General features: G+C 35.4%; 1 protein-coding gene across 1 annotated transcript; it reads left to right on the top strand.

Annotated features, from left to right (window-relative positions):
- Nucleotides 1–78: 78 nt before the first annotated feature.
- TMEM184C (transmembrane protein 184C) lies at nt 79–25,117 on the top strand. The gene is made up of 10 exons (XM_003984960.6): nt 79–763; nt 7,320–7,450; nt 7,549–7,585; nt 8,325–8,530; nt 18,035–18,109; nt 19,211–19,304; nt 21,928–22,040; nt 23,400–23,499; nt 23,974–24,145; nt 24,354–25,117. The coding sequence occupies exons 1-10, from the start codon at nt 545–547 to the stop codon at nt 24,617–24,619; spliced, it is 1,413 nt and encodes a 470-aa protein (XP_003985009.2). The 5' UTR covers nt 79–544; the 3' UTR covers nt 24,620–25,117.
- Nucleotides 25,118–26,715: the final 1,598 nt, after the last annotated feature.

The following is a 26,715-nucleotide window of genomic DNA, read 5'->3' as shown; positions in this document are numbered from 1 at the left end:
TTTGGAGCCGTCGACGAATCAGCAACCTCAGACGGCGGGGGCGGAAACGGAAGCCCTGGGTTGGCTTTGGGTTCCGTTGTGGGGATGTCCCGTGGGAGTGAGTGAGGAAATCCTGGGGCCGGCAGGTTTGAGTCCTCACCTCCAATCTGCCAGGGAAATCGGGCGAAGAGACGCCTGCAGACGCGGGAGGGAGAAAGCTCGACCGCCCAAGAAAAGAGCAAGTGGGCAGGCAGCGGCGGGGCAGAACCGAACTGTATGCAGGGTCTTTAGGGGCCGGTCCTGGTCGGCGCCGCTCACCTCGAGGCCATGGTGCAGGCGGTGCTCTGGGCGATACCCAGGTGAGGGCAGCGGCTCCGCCCGGGTATTCCACCACCGAAAACTGGGTAGATGCGGTGTGGGGAAGAAAGGATGCTGCCCGCACTGCTCCCTGGTAGCACCCTGAGCGGCCGCAGTTGCGGCAGCAGTAGCAGCAGAAAGCACAACGCGGGCCGAGGAGGCGGCTCGAGCTGCTGGTAAAGTCGCCCAACAGCTGTTTCTCTGTAGCATGCGAGTTGACAAAACAACCAAAGAACAGGGCTCCCCATTACAATCTCTGTCGAGCTCTTTTTCCTTGCCATTGGGAGCTGATTTATGCGGAAACATGCCTTGCACTTGTACCTGGAGGAATTGGAGACAGTGGATTCGACCTTTAGCGGTTGTCATCTACCTGGTGTCCATAGTGGTTGCGGTTCCCCTATGCGTGTGGGAATTACAGAAGCTGGAGGTAAGAGGGTGTTTCGCCATTGGCCTCTACCCTTTCTTCTACCGTCCTGCCCGTCTAAGGTTGCCCATTTTTACCCTAGATGCCCCAAACTTGATATCCTGAAAATCAGGGCATGTAAATGAGCCCAGTCTTAGTTCATAAACCTGTCTGGTTTCTTGTTCACTGGTTTTCAAAGCGTGCTGCAGGTGGAAGGAGGGCCAAGTCGAGAAAATAGAATATATTAAGATTGCTGCTTAGAAGAGCACTCTTTTGCAAGTATTCCATCAATTCCCTGAAAGTAAGATAATTTTATTACTGAAATCTGATCTGTTCAGATACTGGACTACCTTGAAAACCATGTATTGAATTTTATTAGCATTTAACTAGCTTCCTGAATTAAAGGGTTCTAGTTGGTTTAACTTTGTTGTTTGTTTTTACTTAGAAATTAGCTCTTAACCAATAAAGATTTTGCAAAAGTCCCTTGTATATTTTTTGATGTCATATTCTTATTATGACATCAGTAAAGTACTACAAACTGGAAAACCCCAAGGTAAATACTCAACTAAGATAGGTACTTTATAAAAATTGTATAATGAATTTTAAATTCTAAGTTAATAAAAACCAGCAAGTACTTTTATTTAGCAACACCTATTAGAGCAATGGTGAGACAACAGCTAGTTTAGGCTTTTTGTTATGGAAATGTTTTTACATAATTAAACAAAAGTGCATTTTAATATGCATTTGTTTCCTGTATGTTCACTAAGTTATATTTTGTTGACTTTCCCATATTGGCATACCCCATGTAGTTATTTTTAATGTTCATATAATATTCCACTACGTTAAATATTTCCCCTTTGTTAGATATTTAGGTTTCTCATGATTTATCAACCAGAATTCAAGTACAGACATTTTATTACAAATAAGTATTTCTTTGAAGTATTTTTTTGGAGTGTGGTATAGGAACTACTTTTAAGGCTAATAATATGTGTAGTATCAACCTACTTTAAGACTTCTCTTGGGGCGCCTGGGTGGCGCAGTCGGTTAAGCGTCCGACTTCAGCCAGGTCACGACCTCGCGGTCCGTGAGTTCGAGCCCCGCGTCAGGCTCTGGGCTGATGGCTCAGAGCCTGGAGCCTGTTTCCGATTCTGTGTCTCCCTCTCTCTCTGCCCCTCGCCCGTTCATGCTCTGTCTCTCTCTGTCCCAAAACTAAATAAACGTTGAAAAAAAAAATTTTTTTTAAAGACTTCTCTTAGTTGTTGGTTAACTATAGTTTTCAAGTGCCAACTTTTAAGGAAAAATTTAATCTGCAATCTCTACTGCAAACACCCTGAACCAAATTCTCTTCATGTCTTGCCTGAACTGTTCTCAATTCACCAGCCAAAGTATCGAATTAAAACAAGTCCTATTCTTCTCAAAGTTTTCCAGTCACTCCGAGTCCAGATTAAAAGCTAATATCCCTCACTCTGGCCATTACGGCCCAACATATTCTGACATTACCCCACCCAATCCCCCTCTGACTTTCTCTTCTCAATTCCTTGCTTCTACCACGGGGACTTTGCTCTAACATGTGGGAGTATGTTATCGCCTTAGGACCTTTACATTAAATGCTCCCCCTTTATGGCATTCTCTTCCCCTAGATGGGATTCTCATTCCTTTATGTCCTTTAGGTCTTTTACTTGAATGTCACCTTGCTACCCTGTTTAAAAATTGCAAGGTTTCCTTCATCCCAGTGATAAATCAGGCTTGTGTTCTATATGGTGAGAGATAGAAATCTAGCACTCACCTTCATGGAACTTAGTGGTAGAGATCAATACAACCAAAAAAAAAAAAAAGGCTATGGAAAAAACTAAAAAAAGATCTAATGAATGAACCAACAGGCATCTTGAAAAGACCACTACCAGCTATAGAAAAGTGGAAGTGAAGGAAAGTTAGAAAGCTGTTTATGGTAGTTACGAGGTCATGGGTACCTGAGTTACAATGACTATGGCCCAAATCAGAATAGCAGAAATAGAGATGGAAAACTGACTTTTAAGTATCCTTGGCAGTGAAGAAACAAAACTGTAAAAATGAGATGTGTAAACTGTTTACATGTTTAGGGACAGGTTTATATGAAAAACATTTGTCTTTTAAACACTAGAATCAATGCTCACACTGAGAAGTCAGTGGGAACTGAGATTGTAGAAAACAAGAAGTTCGTAAGAGCCCATCCCATGCCCATGGTGGGGCATGTACTCATTTATTGGAATGGCAAGATGACCATATGCCCTCCTTAAATTATTTCTATCTCTTACTTGGCTGAGCATGTGTAATGGAAGGTAAGTAAGTGAAATGCACACATAATGTCACACTACTCACTCTGCAGTCATTTTACCCTGCCTTATGTGCACTTATGCCCCAAGTAGCTACTCTTTCTGTAAGTTCTCCTCTCTTCCCCTCAGGAAGATTGGGCCCACAGAGCACACTCTGATTGCACTCTGAACCAAATGTTTTCAATTGGTTCAGGTTCAGTTAACTCACTCCTGGATGCTTGTCTTTAATGGTTTTTTCTACTTCAAGTTACCTTAGGGGGGAAAAATTGTGCTACTTAAATCCGCCTTGTCTTGTGAACCAAAACAACCCTGCTTATGGCTGATAAGTTTAATAATGTTAAACGATAGCCTCATATCAGTGTGTCTCAAGTGTGAATAATTTATTTAGAAATAAATGTCAATTAAAATAAAGGTAATAATGATTTCTACAAATACCTAATGTTTACTTATTTTATTACTTAAATATGTGGATACCCAAAATAGCTTTAATTTCTTATGCATATAGCTTTTTAGGTACCTCAGAAATTAAAACAGCTATAAAACCAATGATTCAAATTAATGGCATTAATGTGGACAGATGATGGTTTTAAGAAACTACCCTTTGCAATGTAAAAATGGTACTAACTCTATGATGCAAGGTATTTTTTAATTTGGTATCTATACTGAAATGACTCAGTTCTCTAGTCACTCGTTTTATGATCATTTGAAAAGAACTTTCTTTTTTACAGCACACTGAGGATGCTTGACCTTTATTAGTCACAAGCACATCATTTTTCTCTTAGGTCTACCACCAAGTTGGCACTAAGGCGATTATAAAAACAAATGTGGGCATTAAAATTACTTGGCAATACTATTCTTCATTATCACCTTATAATTGAGAAGATCTAGAATATGCTATTATTATTATTACTATTTTAGGTCATCATTAAAATGGATACAGATCTTCCTTGGTTTACAGTGGGATCACATTCTGATAAACCCATCATGTTAAAAATATCATAAGTAAAAATGCATTTAATGCACTTAACCTGCCAAGCATCATAGGGACATAGTCTAGCCTACATTAAACTTGCTCATAACATTTACATTAGCTTATAGAGGCAAAATCCTCTAACAGCATATTTTATAGTAAAGTGTTGAATATCTCATGTAATTGGATACTGTAGTAAAAGTGAAAAACAATAGCTATATGGGTGCAGAAGGGTCTCAACTATGATGTTTAAAAAAAAATTTTTTTTTTGATGTTTTATTTATTTCTGAGACAGAGAGAGACCGAGCATGAGCAGGGGAGGGGCAGAGAGAGAGGGAGACACAGAATCCGAAACAGGCTCCAGGCTCTGAGCCAGCAGCACAGAGCCCGACGGGGGGCTCGAACTCACAGACCATGAGATCATGACCCGAGCCAAAGTCGGACGCTCAACCGACTGAACCACCCAGGCACCCCTCAACTATGATGTTTTAACTTTTGACTTTACAATGGTGTGAAAGCAGTGTACATTCAGTAGAGACTGTACTTCAGATTTTGAATTGTGATCTTTTCCTGGATTAGTGCTGTGTAGTATAATGTTCTTCTCATGACGCTGGGCAGGGGCAGCACGCCATAGTTTTCAGTCAACCATGCAACCATGAGGGTAAACATCTGATACATTTAAAGCCATTCTGTACCCATACAGCCATTCTGTTTTTCACTTTCAGTATAGCATCCATTAAATTACATGAGCTATGAGATATCCAACACTTGATTATAAGTAAGCTGTATGTTAGATGATTTTTCCCAACTGTAGACCAATATAAATATTCTGAGTATGTTTAAGGTAGGCTAGACTAAGCTATGATGTTTGACAGGTTAAGTGCATTAAATGCAGTTTCGGACTTAGGGTATTTTCAACTATGATAGGTTTATCAGAATGTAACCCCATCACAAGTTGAAGTTATATCAGTTGTTTACCCTCATGATTGTGTGGTTGACCTGGAGCTATAGCTCCCTGCCCCTGCCCAGCATCAGAATAGTATCATATCACACAGCGAAAAACTCAGGAAAAAATAAAAATTCAAAGTATAGTCTCCACTTAGCACATATCACTTTTGTACCAATGTAAAGTCAAAAAATTGAAAGTTGAACTGTGTAAGTCTGGGACCATCTATACTCAATTTTAAATGAAATTGAACAGGGGTGCCTGGGTGGCTAAGTCGTTTGAGCATCCACCTCTTGATTTCAGCTCAGGTCATGATCCCATGGTTTGTGGGATCTAGTCCTGGGTTCAGCTCTGCACTGACAGTGTGGAGCCTGCTTGGGATTCTCTCCCCCTCTCTGTGTCCTTCCCCCACTCATGTCTGCTTGTGCACACTCAAAATAAATAAATAAACATTTAAAAAAATAAATGAAACTGAACCAAGCAAAAATCCCTGAAAAATGATTATAAAGACATTCCTTTTAGGATCTTCTTCTGCACGTACTCACTTTTCACTTAACTATTTTGATTAATATCCAGAGTTTAAGACTTTTTGTATAGTTGACCCTTGAACAGCATGGGTATGAACTGCAGGTCCACATATACACAGTTTTGCCGATAAATACAGTGTAAATGTATTTTTTCTTAAGATTTTTAATAGCATTTTCTCTAGCTTACTTTATTATAAGAATACAGCATATAGTACATATAACATACAAAATATGTGTTAATGGACTATTTATGTTACCAGTAAGGTCAACATGAGGCTATTAGTGGTTAAGTTTGGGGGAAGTCAAAAATTATATATGGGTTTTTGACATTTGTTCTCTATACTTTTGTTTTCTACTTCTTTAATCTTTGACCCCTGTTGAAAAAAAATCTTGTTCAAAACAGTAAAACTAGAAGTTGTAGACTTCAGCTCTATTTTAATTAGCTGTTCAAATCCCAAAAGTACCAAAATTAAATGCCCACCTTTTTTCCTTTAAAACATTAGCATTAATGTACCCCTGCCTTGATGAGTGAATTCACAAGTTAATATAAAATTCATTCTCTAGGGCCCCACGGACAGAACAGAGGTTCAATTTTTTTTTTTTTTTTTTTTGGCAGAAAGTAAGTGAATTACTTCAACTCTACCTTAAGATGAGATAGTTGAAAGTGTATTTTTAGAAATTGAGTTTTTATAGGATAAAATATTGATCAGATACCTAAAAAAAGAAATTAGAGCTTTTTAAAATGTAGTATCCTGAGTTGATATTGTTATATGTAAGAGGGGTAGCATGTATTAACACTGTTTGCTTGGACAGTGGTTGTGGCAATACTTACCAAATGGGAGGGTTAAAAGACATAATGTATACAAAAAAAAAAAAAAAAAAAAAACTTAGCAAAGTATTAGGCAATACTCAGTAACATGTTGTGTAACAGTAAAATGCACAGAAAATGCAGGTAGAATTTTTACTTTCCAAACACAAAAGCAAAGGAATAGACCATAAAAAGATTTTTAGAACTTGTGGAAAAATTTTAAAACTTCTGTACATCCCCAAGCACAATAATCAAATATAAAAGACAAATAATAAGCTAAGGGAAAATGATCTGATGTTAATATTCTTAATGTATACAGCGTTGTTACAAAAAGCCTCACAAGGAAAAATGCTCAACGCCATAAGGAAAAATCATCCTCCGCCCTCCATAAAAGCACAGATAGACTAGGGTGTTTTTTTGGTTTTTTGGGGTTTTTTTGTTTTTTAGGTTTATTCATTTTTGAGAGAGAGAGAAAGAGAGAGAGAGAGGATCTCAAGCAGGATCCACACTGTCAGCACGGAGCTCGATGTGGGGCTTGAAACCATGAACTGTGATGTCATGACCTGAGCCAAAATCAAGAGTCTGGTGCTTATCCGGCTGAGCACCCAGGCGCCCCTAGGCTGTTTTTTGAAGAAGAAGAAAACAAGCAACTAGTTATTTGGAAAATGTTGGGCCTCATTAGTAATTACATAAATCTAAAGTTTAGAAATAAAAAATATTTTATTTAGGTCTTTCATTTTAATATCAGAGGATTTATTTTATTTGTTTTTTTTTTTTCAAAGTTTATTTTATTTTTGGGACAGAGAGAGACAGAGCATGAACGGGGGAGGGGCAGAGAGAGAGGGAGACACAGAATCGGAAACAGGCTCCAGGCTCTGAGCCATCAGCCCAGAGCCCGATGCGGGGCTCAAACTCCCGGACCGCGAGATCGTGACCTGGCTGAAGTCGGACGCTTAACCCACTGTGCCACCCAGGCGCCCCCAGAGGATTTATTTTAAATATGTTCTTTTATTTTAGGTTGGAATACACACAAAGGCTTGGTTTATTGCTGGAATTTTTTTGCTGTTGACTATACCTATATCACTCTGGGTGATATTACAACATTTAGTGCATTATACACAACCTGAATTACAGAAACCAATAATAAGGTAAACCTTAACATATTGTGATTCTTTTACTGTTGTGTTTGCTTGTTTCATAAATATGATGTAAAAGGTTTTTAATTTATGCTTTGCTTTCCAAATAGGATTCTTTGGATGGTACCCATATACAGTTTAGATAGTGTAAGTATGTTTCATTTTATCTCATTAGTTAAGAACTTGTTTGATGATACAACAATATTTACAGAATGCTTAAGGTAATGAAAGTTTATTATTTGACAGTAGGGGTTAGATTAATAAGAAAAGTGAAAAGATTCACTTGTTTTTAATGTTAATAAAAAAGATGAAGTATGACAGTAGAAAAGACAGGTGTTTAAAAAAAAATCTATAGCTGTTTTCTTTGCTGTATCTTTTAAAATTTCCGATTATGTGTTCTTAGTCCTTTAAAGAATGTAATACTTAAAATTACATTACATCCTTTTTATTTACTAAATTTTTATTTGGGGGGGGACAAAAAAAAACCCTTCCCCAGTGGATTCTGGGGAACAACATGCAGTTGTCACAGATGACTGCTTTAATATAATTAAATATAAAGGAAATGTCTTTAATTGCATTTTCGGTGATCATCTCAAGAAAAATTGCATGTTATATTAAAGAACCTGATGACAAAATAATTTAGCTTCTTTCTTCATATTCACTATTTACATGAATGTTTTTGTTTACCAGTATCCAATATGTTTATTGCTTTTAAAAATTCATTTCACAGATTGTCTGGTAGCCCTCATAAATTTTAGAAAGTTAGATGGAAATATGTGACAAGACATCTCAAGTTTAAAAATTAGCATTGTGAATACTATGAATTGGAATGACAATTCATTTTATCTTAGCTCCAACTATTTTTAACCTCTCTGCTTTTTCATAGTGGATAGCTTTGAAATATCCCAGCATTGCAATATATGTGGATACCTGCAGAGAATGTTATGAAGCTTATGTCATTTACAACTTTATGGGATTCCTTACCAATTATCTAACTAACCGGTATCCAAATCTGGTATTAATTCTTGAAGCCAAAGATCAGCAGAAACATTTCCCTCCTTTGTGTTGTTGTCCACCATGGACTATGGGAGAGTAAGTATGTTTGGTTTTAGTCTTTTTATGTATTTAAACAGAATTTTTAAGCATCAGTCAGTTCTCTGCAAAGTGTGTTAAGTACTATGAGCAGGACAAAAAGTTAAGAAGAGTTCCTACCCTCAAGTAGTTCATAATCAAGTTTAAAGAATAATAAAACACATATTTATAATCCACACATACAAATTACTCTCATACATTATTCATCCTAAATAGCAAACTTAAAACATTGCAGGGGAAAAAAACCTTAGAAATCATTTAATCAACATCCTTTTACAATTGGAACCCAGGATCTACAGAGATTAACTTACTTGAGATTACATAGATAGTTAATGGCAAAATCAGGTATAAGACCCAAGGAGAAGGTAGTCTAGGTGGGGAAACAGTATATGACATGAGATAGGAGCAACAAATAGCATTTATTCTAGTACTAAATAATGTGTTAATTGGCCTTATTATATATCCATAGAGGACAGTAAAGGAAAATAAAGCCTGAAAAATTCAGTTGAAGCTAAGATTGCATTTTTTACGTGAATGAGCCATTTGATATTTTTCAACAAGGAAACATTTGACAATACCATTTTAGAAAGATAAATTTTGCAATACTATTCAGGATATACTAGAGGGAGGAAGATTCCAGAGATGGGGAAATAAATTAGAAGGTTATTACAGTGGTCCATTTGTGAGATAAGCTGAAAAGGAGGAATGAAATTGGAATAGAAAGGAAAGAGGCTGAAACTGAAGGACTGGTAGGAGTTGATCACAGATAATGGAGAATAAGGTGAAAGTTGAAAGTCAAGGTAACTGGAAAGATTTGGAGTTATAGTAATCAATGTAGATATACAACCTAGGGGTACCTACATTGCCTCCCATGAGATACAGAACCATTTGTACAACATTGGGACTAAATAGGTCTCTAGTTTACACATTTGAAATGACAGGGAGCTACCTAGCTATTTTAAGTAATAAGCTCCTAATGTGTTCATTAACACACTCGATATGTATTGAGCACCTAGTGTGTGCCAGTATATGGATATATCTTAATGCACATAACAGATGTAGAACTTGTGGAACCGACATTTTGGCTCAGAGGTTTGGAATTAAATGAAGACACAAATAATAGAGTTACTTGCATCAAGAAATGCTTTGAAGGGAAAAGAACAATAGTGTATGAAAGAGGATAGTAATGGAGAAGTATTATAATTTTGGGATCAGGGGAGAGATACTGTGCTTAGCAATAAATACAACACAGAGATTTATAGCTAATGAGCAGATTGAGGTGGTCACTGGATGGAAAATTACTAAGAGGAGACATCAAGAGTAGGGGTTCTCTCTCAATAGACATAATCGAATTCTTACTAAGGGCAGGCCAAGCACTTACACATCAAGAATGGGAGATGAGGAGCTTGATTAAATATCAAAGGTAATCAGATACCAAGGGTAGGATGACTTAGCAGTATTTTTTGCTGAGACTGACTTAGATCAAGGCCAAGGCCTGAGAATGATACCTAGTTGAAAAGAGAGCTCAGAGGAGTCCTGTTAAAGTTCATTCAAGGAGAGAGTCGTTGTCAAATGAGAAGCCATTATAGGATGTTAAATAGAGGCCCTGATATGCCAGTTTCATTTTCAAAGATTACTGCTGTTGGTAGAGCAAGTGGGCAAGGATGGAAGAGATTGCAGTGGTCCAGTAAATATGATGATGATAGTTCAGCTTTGATCAGGACTCTCCTCCTAATACTGCAGAACCTAAAATGAGGCTCTAGCTGTATCATCACAATTAGCTAGTTGTCAACTAAAACCCCAAACCTTTTTCAGACCATGCTACTGGCCAAAATTCCCCTGTGTTGTGTTTGTGTAATTGATATGTTCCTAATCACACAGTTAACATTTATTCTTGTTAAATCTCTTCATGTTGGTTTCATTTTTTTTCTGATACCCTTGAATTCTGACAACTGCTTCCTGAATAATGTCAGCAATGCATCCATAGTTCAGGTATTCTTTTCTTTCAGAGGATATTCAGTATTTACCAAGTCATACAGTTTGGAGGTATGGTTTTAGTAATAGTAAAACGTCTGCTGTGTATAACCACATTGTAGGTTACCAGGCTCCCTGTAGTAGATAACTAGTGTTACAAATCTGATCATTAATCAGGCTATTGCTGTTTAGGATAATTCAGTATAATGCATTTGTTATAAAATGTGAATACAATGGCAAGTTTGCAGTTGTTAATTGATAAAAACTAAGTCTGCTTTTTATACTCTGTTTGCTGTAACATAAACAGCACAATGAGTTTTCTTTTAATGAACATTAAATTTTGTGTATATTCATGAGAGGAGGGAAAATAGATTACCTAATTGTTGCAGGGAGTATGGCCAGAGTCTCAAAAGATGAGTCCACAAACAAAATGCAGTTAAGTGAAGGTCCTGACTCCAAAATGAAGCTTCTTTTTATTAGGATAATTGCTAAAGACTACATACATAAAGTCAGCTAAGCAAGTGTGTTAATCAATCTAATGGTTTAGCTTTTCAAGGTTGAATTTTGAGTTAATTGGTTTCTATAGCACTAGGAAGGGTCAGGTGTGAAGGAGGATCCGGCCCTGGACAATGTTAATGGCTCTAGTGTTCAGCTGTGTAAACGTGTCCTAAGGCCTTGCACCTTCTCCAGCCCTTCCCTTTTGAAGTCTTTTCCTTTGATGCTTCTCCTGCATCTCCCACATCTAATGATTTAGTACACTTATGAAACAAATGTTTTCATGAAATGGTACTAATCCGTATTACATATTCTCTTCCTCTTGTTTAAGATTGCTCTAAGGTATATACCTTGTAGTGGAGTGCTAGGTCTTTAGATTTTGCTCAGCATTGTTAGCAGTAAATTTCCTTTTTTTTTTTAAAGTATTTATTTTGAGAGAGACTGCGGGAGAAAGACAGAAAGAGAGGGAGAGAGAATCCTAAGCAGGCTCATACTGTGTGCTCAGAGCCTGACTTGGGGCTTGAACTCATGAACCGCAAGATCATGCCTGAGCCAAAATCAAGAGTCCAGCGCTTAACCGACTGAGCCACCCAGGTGCCCCAATGGTAAATTGGTTTCTGAAGTGGCAGTACCATATTAGTCTCCCACTGACAGTATAAAACACTTCTAGGGGCTCTGGGTGGCTCAGTAGTTAAGGGTCTGACTTCGGCTCAGGTCATGATCTTGGGTTTTGTGAGTTAGAGCCCTGCATCAGGCTCTCTGCTGTCAGCACAGAGCCCGCTTTGGGTTCTCTGTCTCCCTCTCTCTGCCCTTTCCCCACTCACGTGCTCTCTCTCTCTCTCAGAAATAAACATTTAAAAAAAACTCTTTAAAAACACACTTCTAATTGAACCGCATCCTCACCTACATTTGGAATTACCTAGACTTCTTTATGTTTGCATATCAAGAGGGTGTAAAGTGGTATATTGCTGTGGTCTTAATTTGGATTTCCCTGATTAGTAATGAAGTTGAGCAACTTTTCATGTATTTATTAACCATTTATGTTTTCCTTTTCTGAGGAATGCTTGTTTTCTGTTTCTCATTTTTTTAATGGGTTGTCTGTCTTGTGGCTTCATAGGGGATCTGTATATATTTAGATATTAATTCTTTGTTTAGTGTGTATTGAAAATATCTTTTCCAGTTTTTGGCATATTTGTCACTTTTATTAAATCTTCTGATAAATGGAAGTTTTGGATCTTAATATAGTTGAATTTATCTTATAGTCAGTACTTTTTGTGTCTCATTCAAAATATTATCTCTAATAACAGCATTATAAAAACATTGTCCTGTGCTTTTCTTCTAAACATTTCAAAATTTTCCTGTTAAGACATAGAAACACTTAATGTTTTGTGTGTATGTTGTGTGAGGTAGAAATGCAGTTTCATTTTCTTCCATTGACTAATTTCCCTAGCATCATTCTCTCCTTTCTACCTCACTCACCTCTCTGGCCATCTCTGTCATGTGTGAAGTTTCCATGTGTATGGGTGTGTTTGTGGCTTTTTGATTTTGTTTTCTTGGGTTTGTTTTTGTTTTTGTTTTTTCCTGTTTTATTGGTTAACTTTTCTATCCCTGGACCAATTCCATACATTAAGCACTACAGGTTATTAATAAGCCTTAAAATGAGGGACAAGTGCTCTGACCCTATTATCTTGCTATTTTTGATTCTTTGCTCTTACATATAAAATGTAGAAACAAGTTTGTCAAGTTGCTTGAAAAATCTCTTGGGTTTTTTTTATTGTAATTAATCTTTATTGACATCTTTATGATTTTTTTAGTATTACCTATGAATATGGTCTAGGTTTCTGCATATTTAGCTCTTCATTTGTCTTCCAAAAGTACGTTTTTCTCATAGAAGTCTTGTACATCTTTGTTGACTTCATAAATGTATTTTATTGCTATTATAAGTGGAATCTATCTTAAAAATCATTTTAACTGCTTCTAGTGTGTATAAAAGCACATTGGGTTTGCATATTAACCTTATATCCAAAAATCTTGTTACATTTTCTTAGTCTGTAGACTTTTTAAGTTCCCTGTGAAGATGTCCTCTTCAATTAAAGGATTTCTCTGATTTTCAGTCTTTATACTTATAAATTACTCTTCTACCGTGCTGGTATCTCAAGATATTCTTGCATTATTCCTGATCTTGAAGGGAATTCTTATAAAATATAATTGAATTTTATGTTTTTAAAGGTGTTTTATAGGCATCCTTTATCAGATAAAATAAGCTTTTACCCATAGCTTGTTGAATTTTTAATCATGAATAAATGATTAAATTTCATCAAATGCTTATGCTGCATCTATTGAGATGGTTGGTTTTTGCCTTAACCTGTTAATTTAGTGAATTAGATTGATAACTTTTCTAATGTTAAAACTTCCTTGCATTTTGAGATGTGATTAAGATGTATCATGAGATTTGATTTGCTAATACTTTGTTTAGAATTTTTACATCTATATTCATGAGTAAGTTTAGACTATAAGTTTCTTTTTTACACTGTTCCTGTCTGGTTTTCATATCCAAGTTATACTGCCTGAATAGGTATTGCCTTTTACTTGTGTATCACAGGAAGAGATTATATACTATAGCTTGAAAGATTAGACCTGGACTTTGTGGGAGGACAGTTACAGAACTATTTAGGCTTCCTGTTGTTTCTGAAATCATTTTTTAATATAATTTTAGGAATTAGGCAGAATAAACAGTTTTTAAATGTACAGGCATACATTAGTTTATATCTTCTCAATCTCTTCTGGATCTGTTACGATTCCTTTTCCATTTCTGATGTTAAATTTAATATCTTTATTTTTTCTTTGAACAATCTTGCCAAAAGTTTGCCTATATCTAATAATCTTTTCAAGAAGTGACTTTTGGCTCTGTAATATACTGGTTTTCTCTTTGATTAATTTCTGCTCTGTTTTTACTTCCTACCTCCCATTTGTTTTGGTTTACTATCTTTTCCTAATATGTTAGAGTCTTAGCTCACTGATTTACACAGCCTTTCTTCTTTTTTTACTACTGCTTTGAAACTGTACATTTCCCTCCAAGTTTTACATTCACTGAATCCCAGTTTTTGTTGTTTTATTTTTTATTTTTTTTAATTGGCATATAATTGACATACATTATGTTAGTTTCAAGTGTACAACCTGTTTCAAGTGTACAACCTAATTATTCGGTATTTCTATATATTGCAAAATGATCACTATAATATATCTAGTTAATATCCATCACCACACAAATCCCAAACTTTATATTTTTATTGTCATCCCATTTAATGTTTTTAAATTCCTATTGGGATTTCTTCTTTACTGTAATTATTCTGGAGTATTTTCAGATTTCCAAACAGGACTTTTTGGGGAGGGTTTTGGATTTCATTTTATTTATTTGCATTGCAGTCAGAGAATAGACTCTCTGAGACAGTCTTTGGAATTGGTTAAGATTTGTTTCATGCCCTTTAGTACATAAGTTTTTATAAAGGTTCCCTGTGTGCTTGAAGAGAATGTGTATTCTATATTAATGAGTGGCTTTGCTATATATTCATGTCCATTGGGTTAATCTAATATGTTATTCAACTTTTCTATATTTCTGTTGATTTTGACTACTTGTCTGTCATTTACTGAAAGAGATTGTTTAAATTCTGCCACTGATTATTTGTCACTTTTTTCCTGTACTTTGGTCATCTGGTTTATATATTTTGATGCTTTTTCTACTCCAACTAATTTTTATTATCTTAAAGCTGTTTTATCTGATATTACCAGGTATCCCATCTTTCCTTTGTTTAGTATTTGCCTGGCTTATCTTTTGCTCTCTTTTACTTTCATCCTTTCCATCTCCTTATGTTTTACATGTATCATTTTTTTTAAGTTTAGTATTTTTTTTAATTCTTTTTTTTTTTAATGTTTATTTATTTTTGACAGAGAAACAGAGCATGAGTGGGGGAGGGGCAGAGAGAGAGGGGGAGACAGAATACGAAGCAGGCTCCGGGCTCTGAGCTGTCAGCACAGAGCCCGACCTGGGGCTCAAACTCACAGACCGTGAGATCATGACCTGAGCCGAAGTCGGACGTTTAACCAACTGAGCCACCCAGGCGCCCCAGTATTTTTTTAAATTCTAATCTAATAATAGGCTATTTACATTTTTGTGGTTATTGATATATTCATTTAAAATCTTGCCATCTGTTTATTTCCTCTTTGTCTTACTTTCTTCTTTCATTGATTGCATTTTTTTGAGTAAGCCTTTATTGTAAAATAATTTTCAATTTATAGAAAAGTTGCAAAAGACAAGACAGATTTCTGATATGCCCTTTACCCAGCTTCCCCTCATGTTACATAACATCTTATGTAATCATGGTATATTCGTCAAAACCAAGAAATAACATTGGTATAATACTATTAACTGCAGACTCTTCAGATTTCTCAAGTTTTTCCACTAATGCCCTTTCTCTGTTCCAGGATCCAATTCAAGAATCCACGTTTTAATAAAGATTTTAGTAAATAATTTTAAGGTTTTCCAAACATTAAAGGAATACAAACAAATATAAACAGAAATCTGTTTTATAATACCCACATTTAACAAATACTAATATATTGTAGGTCCATCATTCCTTATTTGTGATTATAAAATATTTTTTAAAACCCTTGAAAACCAAAAGCTTTTTCACAGGTTATATGGTGGCAAAACAGTGTATCATCTTTAATTTTAACGTGACTACTTTTAAGTCTTTTATAGATTTAACTACAAGTGTTAGAAGGTCCTCACTCCTTGTATCTCAGAGCAATTCGGGATCCATTACTTCTTTCTGAAGTATGACCTTTAAAAATTCCTTTAGTGTCAATGTATCAGTGGTAATTTTTCTCAGATGTACTTATCCAAAAGGTTTGCCTTCATTCTTAAAAGACAGTTTTGCTGGATGTATAATTCTGTGTTGACAGGAATTTTCTCCAAGCCTTTTGAAGATTTTATTCTACCTGATTCTGGCTTCCATTGTTACTATTAAGCCTCTCCTGTCAACCTAATTGTTATTCCATTATAGATGACCTAGCTCCAACTACATTTAAGACCCTGTCTTTGATGTTTTGCAGATTCACTATGAAGTATCTAGGTTGTTGTTTCTGTTTTTAGTCCTCCTTAATTTACAGAGTGCCTCAACCTACAGATTCATATCTTTCATCAGTTCTGAAACGTTCCTAGCAATAACTTCTTGTGATTTTATCTTTACTCTGTCTTAACTATGAATATATGTCAGACCTTCTGATTCTATTCAGTTCTTTGTAACTCTTTTTCACATTTGTCTCTTTGTCTCAGCCTTTGCTACGTTCTAGGCAGTTGCTTCAAATTCATCTTCAGTTCACTTATTCTCTGCAGCTTTCAAAGTTATCTAATTGGCTAATCCATTTGTAAAGAGTATGGGACAGGAAGAACAGCATGTACAGCCAAGGCATTCTCTCAAGAGGTCTTGAAATAAGCCCAAGTGCACTCCCTAGGCCCCCTCAGGGAGGCACACTTAGCTGTAAGTGGGAGTGAACCACCTTAGCACAGAGAAGTCTCTCAGCACATAGAACCCCAACAGTTTCTTTATTTAGTCCTGATACAACACCTCAAGACCTATATGCCAGATCTTCTCAGTGTTGATGCAATTCTTTCAATTAGGGGATTCATAATACATTACATTGATAATCAGTTCTCCTGATAGTAGTGCTAAATAAATCATTTGCCCTCAGAGCAACTTGGTTTGTTTTTGTTTTTGTTTTGTTTTTAAGTTTATTTTGAGGGAGAAAGAGAGCACAAGCAGGGAGAAGGCAGAGAGAGAGAGAGACTGAGAATCCCAAACAGGCTCTAAGCCCAGTGCAAGGCTTGATCTTGTGAACCAAGATCATGACCTGAGCCCTTTAGCTAAGATCAAGAGTCAGACGCTTAACCACTGAATCACCCAGGCACTCCAGAGCAACTTGGTCTTTTAAGAAGGCTTGCACAACACAGTCAGGTAGAGCCGTTTTGTTTTTGTTTTCCCCTTGTAAATTTTCCCCTACATTGAGTAATCTTACATTTATGCAGGATCTTTGTTTTGTCCTTTCATAAATCTAGTTAGTGATACTCTCCGGAATGATATTTAAATTCCAAACTTGAAAGAAAACTGAATTCTAAATGTAAATAAGTAATACTTTTTTTTTTTTTTTTTTTTTTTAGTTTAGTTTTGAGAGAGAGAGGGTGCAAATGAGAGAGAGGGAGAGAGGGAGAATCCCATACAGGCTTCACACTGAAAGTATGGAGCCTGAAGCAGGGCTCAAGCTCACCCTAAACAGGGCTCGAACTCACGAACTGCAAATCATGACCTGAGCTGAAGTTGGATGCTTAAACTGACTGAGCCTCCCAGGCGCCCCTAAATAATACTTTCTGAATACGCTTTCACATATACATGCACACAATTCATCCGTTACTCAGTCTTTCTTCTAGAAACATACAGGGACACGTTTTTGTTCTTTCTCTGCTGCGCTATTCAGGAATTTGAAACTGAACACAGAAAGGGGGATCTTTCAGAAGATGTAGTTGTCAAATAATTTAAAAAACAGCATTTAAACAGTTTGTTTGCTATCATCCACATTCTTCCCCAGTTGCCATTTAGAATGACTAAATTAAAAGAATTAAATATAGAGGCACCTGGGTGGCTCAGTCAGTTAAGCATACAACTCTTGGTTTCGGCTCAGGTCATGATCTTACAGTTTTATGAGTTCGAGCCACATGTCTGGCTCTGTGCTAGCAACACGAAGCCTGCTTGGGATTCTCTCTTTTCTCTCCCTCTCTCTCTCTCGGTCTCTCTTTCCCTTCCCAATTCACACTGTCTCTGTCTCACAATAAATAAACCTAAAAAAATTTTTTTTAATAAAAGAATTAAATATAAATATGGCATCGTTTGTCAAAAGGGATTTTAATATGGGAGGCTTTGGAGAAAATCTGACACTACTTAAATGAGTAGTTGAAATGCTCAGCTTTTTGTTCTTTGGCAGAGTATTGCTGTTTAGGTGCAAACTGGGTGTACTGCAGTATACAGTCGTCAGACCATTCACCACCATTGTTGCTCTGTAAGTACAAAGAACTCATTATTTTTTTTTTCATTCTCATGCTCTTGAGAACAATTGAGTAGACATACCAAGAGCATTAATTTACTTGTTTATGATATATATATATATACTTTTATAAAAAGCAATGTGTATGAAAACCCTACTTTTAAAAATAAATAAGGTGACCATTTATAGGCAGAGAATCACTATGGAATTCTTCTAAATAACATTCTCTAGTTCATTCTGGAAAACATTTTTAAGGTACTTTTTTTCCCAAATATTAATGTTCACACAGCTTTACAGAAACATCGATTACATGAAGTTAAAGTATACTACTTTAGGTTCGTTATATGGTTTTGTTTTCTATATGGTTAACTTAGAATATGACTACTATATTCCAAGGATGAAATCATAATTTTCTTATTTAAGAATTCTGTCAAGGCTTAGGAGATGAGGTAAGATGGTATATCATTAAGCTATCTGGTAAAACTATTCCCTAAACATTTAAGAACATCAGATAATTTAAAGTGAGTAGATTGCATATTTTATCTGCTACGCATAACTAATATTGTGCATATTCAGAGAAAGAAAGGGAAGAAAGGTGAAAGAAGCATTCAGTTCTTTATTCTACCTTTGACCTAGCAATTCTTTAGCAGTATTTACCTAAGAATTAAAACTAATTAACTTGTTTATGATGGCAGGCTTTATTTGTCTGCAGTTTAGAAACTGGGTAATCACATAAGCTAATACTTAAATATGGGTATTCATAAAATTTACCTCCCAAGACAAGTTGTAGGAAAAGTTATACTTGCAGTTATAGACTTGGATTATAAGCCTATAACTATCAAGCTTTTGAAAATTAGGCAACCTAATTTTTTTTAATCTAGTAATTATCCTTTCTAGTTCAGTGCATGTATCTTATTTTGGAATTAAGATGCAGAAATAATCATTTGGTAATGTTACTAAAAATGTTTAATTTTGAACCACTTCTATGACCAAAATCAAGTGATTATCTACAGGGTCTTTTAAATAAACTGACTTCTAAATTTAAATATTTCTGTCAATGCTATGTTTTAAAATATATATTTGATTTAATCATAGATCTTATTTTTACCATTTTAGAATCTGTGAGCTGCTTGGTATATATGATGAAGGAAACTTTAGCTTTTCAAATGCTTGGACTTACTTGGTTATAATAAACAACATGTCACAATTGGTAAGTAAATATTTTTTTTATTTTTATTTTTTTGAGAAATTATTTTAAGTAGACTCTATATCCAGCATGGGGCCCAAACTTAAGATCCTAGGATCAAGGGTCACAAGCTCTACTGACTAAGCCAGCCAGGTATCCCAATAAATATTAACTGTATTAAATTAGTATCTGTGACTCTAAATTTTCTTAGGAAAAGTTTCTTTGAGAATGAAGTTTGTTATTTTTTAATCTTGAAATTTGATTTATAGGAAAGAACCTGAAGAAACTTTAACATGTCCTTATACATATATAAAGATATATCATCTTTGGGTTAATTATTTGGTGACTTTTACCTTGACCTGTTGATCATGTTTGTTCATTTGGTTGTGGTAGTCACTACATAGTTGTGTGGATATGTCCTAAATAAAAGCACAATGCTCTCCTTAAAATACACATAACCAGGGCATACTCAATAAGAGAATATATCTGATTGGATTATGACAGTACAAGGTTTGAATAAAAATGGGAGAATAAAATACTCTTATGTATTTGGAATTAAAGGAAAATTGTGAACGCCAAGTTTTAAAAAAAAATGTTCTAGAGGGGCACCTGAATGGCTCAGTCGGTTGAGCCTCTGACTTTGGCGCAGGTCATGATCTCACTCTCTGTGAGTTTGAGCCCCACTTCGGGCTCTGTGCTGACAGCTTGGAGCCTGGAGCCTGCTTCAGATTCTCTGTCTCCCTCTCTCTCTGTCTCTCTGTCCCTCCCCTGCTCATGCTCTGTCTCTCTCTCTCTCTCAAAAATAAACAGAGGTTTAAAAAAAAATTTTTATAAAAAATGTTCTAGAAACTTGAAATGCTCTAAAAAATTAATTGTCCGATCCTTTCAACTTAAGAACTTGCACTTCATTTAAATCTTTAATGTTTTCAACAAAATAATAGGTGGAATGACATGCATGTGTGTTATTAGATGTTTATAATAAAAATTATATGCCTGTGGGGACATCTGGGTGGCTTGGTCGGTTAAGCATCCAACTTTGGCTCAGGTCAGGTCATGATCTCATGGTGCATGAATTCAAGCCCCACTCTGAGCTCCCCACTCTCAGCATGGAACCCACTTTGGATCCTCTGTCTCCCTCTGTCTCTGCTTCTCCCCACCTCATGCTTTCTGTCAAAAATAAACATTTAAAAAAAATTATATGCCTATGTATTTAAAGCTTTCTTTTATGTTCATGTTCTTTAAAACCAGTAATTCCATTACTGGGAATGCAATCCTCAAGAAATAGTTGTAAGGGGGTGCCTGGGTGGCTCAGTCAGTTAAGTATCTGTCTTGGTTTCAGTTCAGGTCATGATCTCATGGTTTGTGGGATAACCCCTCATGGGGCTCTGCAATGACAGCGTGGAGCCTGCTTGGGATTCTCTCTCACCGTTTCTCTCTCTGCCCCCACTCCTGCTCATACATGCATGCACGTGCTCTCTCTCAAAATAAACATTAAAAAAAAAAAAGAAATAGTTGTGTTTTTGGTTTGTTGAATATCTTTGTATATACAGACTATTTGTAATAGCAAAAGACTGGAAACCATTCAAAGCCCAGTGATAAGGACTGGTTAAATGTATAATGGTCCTTCCACCGGTCAAAATACTAGGCAGTAATTAAAAATAATCCTTATGAGGGGCCAACCTAGTTGGCTTAGTCGGAGGAACTTGCAACTCTTGATCTCAGGGTTGTGAGTTGGAGCCCCATATTGGGTGTAGAGAGTACTTAAAATATTTTAAAAAGTAACAATAATAATCCTTATGAAATATATGAAAAAGTAAGGTACGTTAAGTGAGGGAAAATCAGGCAACCAAATTTTATTTTCAGTTGGTGATACCTGTTAAAAACCACCTATATGTAGAATGGAATGGTTGGACAATGGGACTATAGACAACTTTATATTTTACTTTACTTCTTTTATATTCTAAAATATTTCAAAGGAACATTTTCTATGACTGTAATGGGAAAAAATAAACTTTTAGGGAAATGTTTATTGCTATGTACACTATACTACGTTATTACAATTGATTTTTAAAAAATAGTTAATACTGTCTTGAGCGTTTATTTTTAAAAAAGTAAATTCAGCCAGATTAACATACTGCCCTCAAGAAAAATTGATTCCTTACTTTCATTTTTCATGGGCAAATTTTATTCAAATAGTACTTACTTACTGTGTTTTATAAATAACATATATATAATAGAGTAAGATAGACTAGTCAAACTTAACTTTTATAAAATTAATGATAATTTGTATATAAAAGCGATTAATAAGCAGATCGATATATTTTTATCTTGGCTGAGGGACAGCCTTTTCTTCCTTTCATGACAGTCACTTGTTCGTTGTTTTCTTTATGGGTTCCAGTAAGTGAACACTTAAAGCCACTTTCAGGGAAGACATTATGCATCTCTTATTAGAAATTTCATATCATTATTTTCATCCCCAGTAAACTATAAAAGCTTGTTGTTAATCTAAAAATAACAGAATAGAAAACCTAAAAAAAATTGCCTGAACCATGACTGTGTACCAGGTTCTGGTTTATAACTAACTGTATGATTTCTGTTACCATATTTATTCTTATTGAAGAAGTTTAACTGTTAATCTTGTTTCTAGTTTGCCATGTATTGTCTGCTGCTATTTTATAAAGTACTGAAGGAAGAACTGAGTCCAATTCAACCTGTTGGCAAATTTCTTTGTGTAAAGCTGGTGGTTTTTGTTTCCTTTTGGTAAGTGTTGCTTTCTCTTAAATGTTCTTAGTTTCTACAGGGTAATAATACTGTTGACTAGGGAGGATTTTCAAAATGGTCTTAATGTAGAAGATGAATTAAAATGTCTCTACTTACCTTTTAAAAAGTTCATCCTTTTAGCCCTTCTTGGTTTTTCATAAATAAATAATCAGATAGTTAGCATAACATTTACAAGAAAATAATTTGAGACAATCTAAATGTCTCAACACTAGAGGAATCATTAAAATATATCATGGTCCTTTCACATAAGAGAATAGTCTGCAGTTTGGAAGATAAATATAGAATATTTAATAATGTGAGGTATAATGTTCATTAGTAAAATACATTCTTTAAAGCAGAAGACAAAACTGTTCATGGTCCCAATTTAGTGAAAGAGTGGGTGATAGGGGACCTAGAAACAAATACACTAACATACAAATATGAAAAGGGGAAAAAGAATAATCCTTGAACTCCTACCACCCAGAAAGAATGATTAACATTGTGGTGCACATAATGTCACATATAAAATTCCACAGAAATGGTTTCATACTATAAAAACTTGTAGAATTCAATGATACATTCAGTATATTGTGTATATAGTTCTTAGTCTATAAAGTGAGGATATAATTTTCTTGTTGTTTGGGTTTGTTTTGTTTTTTGGTTTTGCTAAGTATTCTGTTCTGTGGATCTAACTTTTTAACTAATCTTCTGTTGACATTTAGGATGTTCCTGATTTTTTCACCATTGCAAGCAATATTGAAGTAAAATTATTATATGCAGAAATATGAAAACTCATCTTACTATCTTATTATTAGCTGTCTAAATTTCACCTAGGGTTATATCCATAGGTGTGCTTGAAATGTTCAGTGTGACTCCATCTTGGGAGTCTGACACCTTCTGAGTTTGTCTCTAGTTCCAGCACTTCAAACAAGACGGGTTTTAATGTTTTAAAGAATAATCTGGATAATTAAGACAGGTGTAAATAACATTGAAGTATCCTGTATTTTATTTTAAATGCCTGTTATACAAGGTGTTAGGCATTGTCTATGTATAGGAAACATTTGCTTGTACACACTTTCAAAACAAAAAGACATAGAAACCAAATACTGAAGTTACATATATTTAAAAATACATAATGAAAACTCAATGAAACTATACTAGAAGAATAAATTTGTAAAGCAAATAAATATTTTTAATATAGATATAAGCTATAATATAATATGCTATGAAGACAGGGTGGTGGTGGTGGTGGTGGTCCACAAGTTGTGAGGGTTAACTTTTTTAAATGGCATATTTGTAAAACAACTGCTCATTTTATGCTTGATATAGATTTGGCGTTTACCTTTTCCTAACATATAGGCAAGCAGTAGTTATTGCTTTGTTGGTTAAAGTTGGCGTTATTTCTGAAAAGCATACATGGGAATGGCAGACTGTAGAAGCTGTGGCTACAGGACTCCAGGTTAGTGCTATCTGTGAATTTAATACGATTTTACCCTTTACCCATTTTACATATTATCTCTGAAACCTGACAACAAGCAGGCTGTGGGGCTACTATTCTCACTTCACAAATGAGGAAACGGGGAAGCGTAGGGAAACTAGCCATCATCACTCGTGGTAGAGCCAGGAATAGAACCTAGAATTTGTTTTTCCTTCTTTCTCTGTGCATTTGTCTTTAGTCCTTGGGCAGTGGATTGAGAATGCACTGTACTTTAAGATATACTTAATTGGGGAGTATAAAGGAGGTTTAGATTTTTGCCATTTTGCCTTTTTTTTTTTGAGGTCAGAGACAGTTATTTTGGAAAATGAGTATAATATGGGGAAAAACAGGTGTCAATACTTAAATACTTTTTGAAAAGAAAGATAGTGCTTTTATTTACAAAAGTAGATTTAAGCTCAAAGATGGCTGATGTTTTTGTTGCTGTTGTTGTTGTAGGACTTTATCATCTGTATTGAGATGTTCCTTGCTGCTATTGCTCATCACTACACTTTCTCATATAAACCCTATGTCCAAGAAGCAGAAGAGGGCTCATGCTTTGATTCCTTTCTTGCCATGTGGGATGTTTCAGATATTAGGGATGATATTTCTGAGCAAGTAAGGCATGTTGGTAAGTACCAGCCATTTCATTCATCCAAACAGGTTATTGGAGTTCTCATACTAGGGCAATTTAGTAGCTATTTTTAAGAGATGAAAAGACTTTAAAGCAGTACCAGTAAAATTGGGGGTGGGGAGGTGGAACTTATTTTTAGCATGGTAAGTTTATAGTGATAAAAATAACTTTTGGCTAATTTGAAAACCTTTCTATTACTTTAAAGGAAGGACAGTCATGGGACATCCTAGGAAGAAGTTTTTTCCTGAGGACCAAGATCAAAATGAACATACAAGCTTGTTATCGTCATCATCACAAGATGCAATTTCTGTTGCCTCTTCTGTACCACCTTCACCCATGGGTCATTACCAAGGGTTTGGACACACTGTGACTCCCCAGACTACGCCTACTATGGCTAACATACCTGATGAAATGTATAATGACACTACAGGAGAGAAAAATGAACTTTCAGATAAATCTGTGGCCTCCTGAACAAGTGTGCAGAAGCAAACTGTGCTCCTTCTACCATGTTATTTCATCACTTGGTATCCCATTGCTCAGGATTTTGTGCTTGGGACAAGCCATAAATGATGGAAAGTTTTCAACACAAGGTGAGAAAGCCAGGTACAACTACTGGATTTATATAACTGAGTTTTGTATATCACAAATAATCAGTCTAAATATCCTAGACTTAGACTTGATTTCTTAACATTAGAGTATCACATACTCAAATGGTAGAAAATGACTCTACTAAATGTTCCTGGTGTTACACTGCTTTATCAAGAGGATGGACATTAAAAAAAAAAAAAAAAAATCAATGCTTCTACCACTGCTGCATGAATAGAACGCTCTGGAATTTAGCAGAAAGTATAATTTGGAAATACGAATTAGTGGAACTTAATCATAATCATGTGCCATATATGCCTACCTAACAATTATTTCTCTATTTCTCAACTGGATGTCTTTCAATAAATAAGAATTTATCATTTATTTTCTGCAATTTTTTGTCTCTCATTACTTCAACATAAACTCTTAATGTTTTTTTCAAAAAGTTCTTGATTAGAGACACAGCAAAAAAGAAATAAGTGCAAAAAAATTAAAGGTTAAAGATTACACACCTACAGTGAAGGACACCTATATCTTCTATTCCTTTTAGAAGAAATAGGACCTAATATAAATCTTAAAACAACTACTGTCTAAAAATCTTATTTGCAACACTACTAATAGATTAATAAGTTATCCATGATTTTCAGATGAAAAGAATAAACTGGATAGAAGATTGGGAGGATAAATAAGAAACTTATTGGGCATCTGGGTGGCTCAGTCGGTTAAAGCATCCGACTTCGGCTCAGGTCATAATCTCATGGTTCACGGGTTTGAGCCCCACATCGGGCTCTGTGCTGACAGCCCAGAAACTGGAGCCTGCTTCATGGATTCTGTCTCCCTCTCTCTCTCTGCCCCTCCCCCATTTGTACTCTGTCTCTCTCTAAAATAAAACATTAAAAAAAAAAAACTTATGATAGCAATGGAGTCTACTTTTCCTCAATGCTGTCACAGGTGTCAGCAAATAAATCTAGGCTGAGTAGTCTTAATTATTCATTAAACCAGAGTCAGAAGACATGTAGGTGCTATTTGGGAGACACTTCTTACTTAAGATGGAGTTTCTCAAATTGCTAATCACAACCAACTGGGTTATATACTGCAAATAAAATCTAGAAAGTGCCAGAGTAGTATGTTACAAATAGCAATAATAAATGTTATTTCTCAAAATCTTTGCTTTATATATTTATGCACACACACATTCACATACATACACTGGTTCACTGTAATTGGAATCTTTATTCTGTCCACTATTATAAACATTTCTACTGAAAGTAAAGCTGGGTAGTATAATACTAGAGCAATGAGAACAGGCAATGTAGAGAGAAGGTATGTCTTATTTTCTTTGTGGCTTACTTACAAAGAGCACACAGTATTTACAAGGCACATCTTATTAATCTTACTGTTGCAAGTCTTTAAAAATTGGACCAATTATTATATTTCTTACTGCACATATGGATCAAAACTTTAAAAAATACTGATTTAGGTTTACCTCGTTCTTGAACTTACCAGCTTTTTCATTTTCTTTGCCAAAGTAGACCAGGAAAAAGGCTGCCTCTTTAAAACTTTACTTCATCCTTAACTCTTTAACTCTCATAATTAGATTTAGCTTATACCTTAAATTCTTACTCAGGTTTGCATTCTCCAAACACAAAACCCAAGGAGTTTCAGAAACATACTAAGTATTTAAAAGAAGCAAGCTTGGAATTTATAAGTAATCATAACCCTGTCTTCAATTGAAGCCAACTTTCTGATATATCCCAATTATAAGTTTAGACTTAAAAAACTCAAGATGCCTAAAAAATTAAAAGTTTTGCTTTGCTTACACAGGACAATGAAGACGGAACTCAATCCCTTATATTTATAGATTTAGAATGTAGACTAAAGTGTTTAGGAAAATTGAACCCATTGTAAGTACAACCAAGCAATAAAAACAAAGCTTACTTACTTGAAAAATTAATGACAGCCTTTTTGAAAAAAGAAGTCTG

This window comes from Felis catus, chromosome B1 (assembly GCF_018350175.1).
Source record: "Felis catus isolate Fca126 chromosome B1, F.catus_Fca126_mat1.0, whole genome shotgun sequence".
In the NCBI taxonomy this organism is placed as follows: Eukaryota; Metazoa; Chordata; class Mammalia; order Carnivora; family Felidae; genus Felis; species Felis catus.
Note: the sequence above shows the minus strand (reverse complement) of the source record. Positions and strands in the feature narration are given on the sequence as shown.

Bases quoted from the DNA above. Each gene is read 5' to 3' on its own strand.
- TMEM184C (XM_003984960.6), top strand. From the start codon at position 545: ATGCGAGTTGACAAAACAACCAAAGAACAGGGCTCCCCATTACAATCT. The intron at 7,451-7,548 runs GTAAACCTTAAC...CTTTCCAAATAG, and splicing joins TTACAGAAACCAATAATAAG to GATTCTTTGGATGGTACCCA. The intron at 22,041-23,399 runs GTAAGTGTTGCT...CCTAACATATAG, and splicing joins GTGGTTTTTGTTTCCTTTTG to GCAAGCAGTAGTTATTGCTT.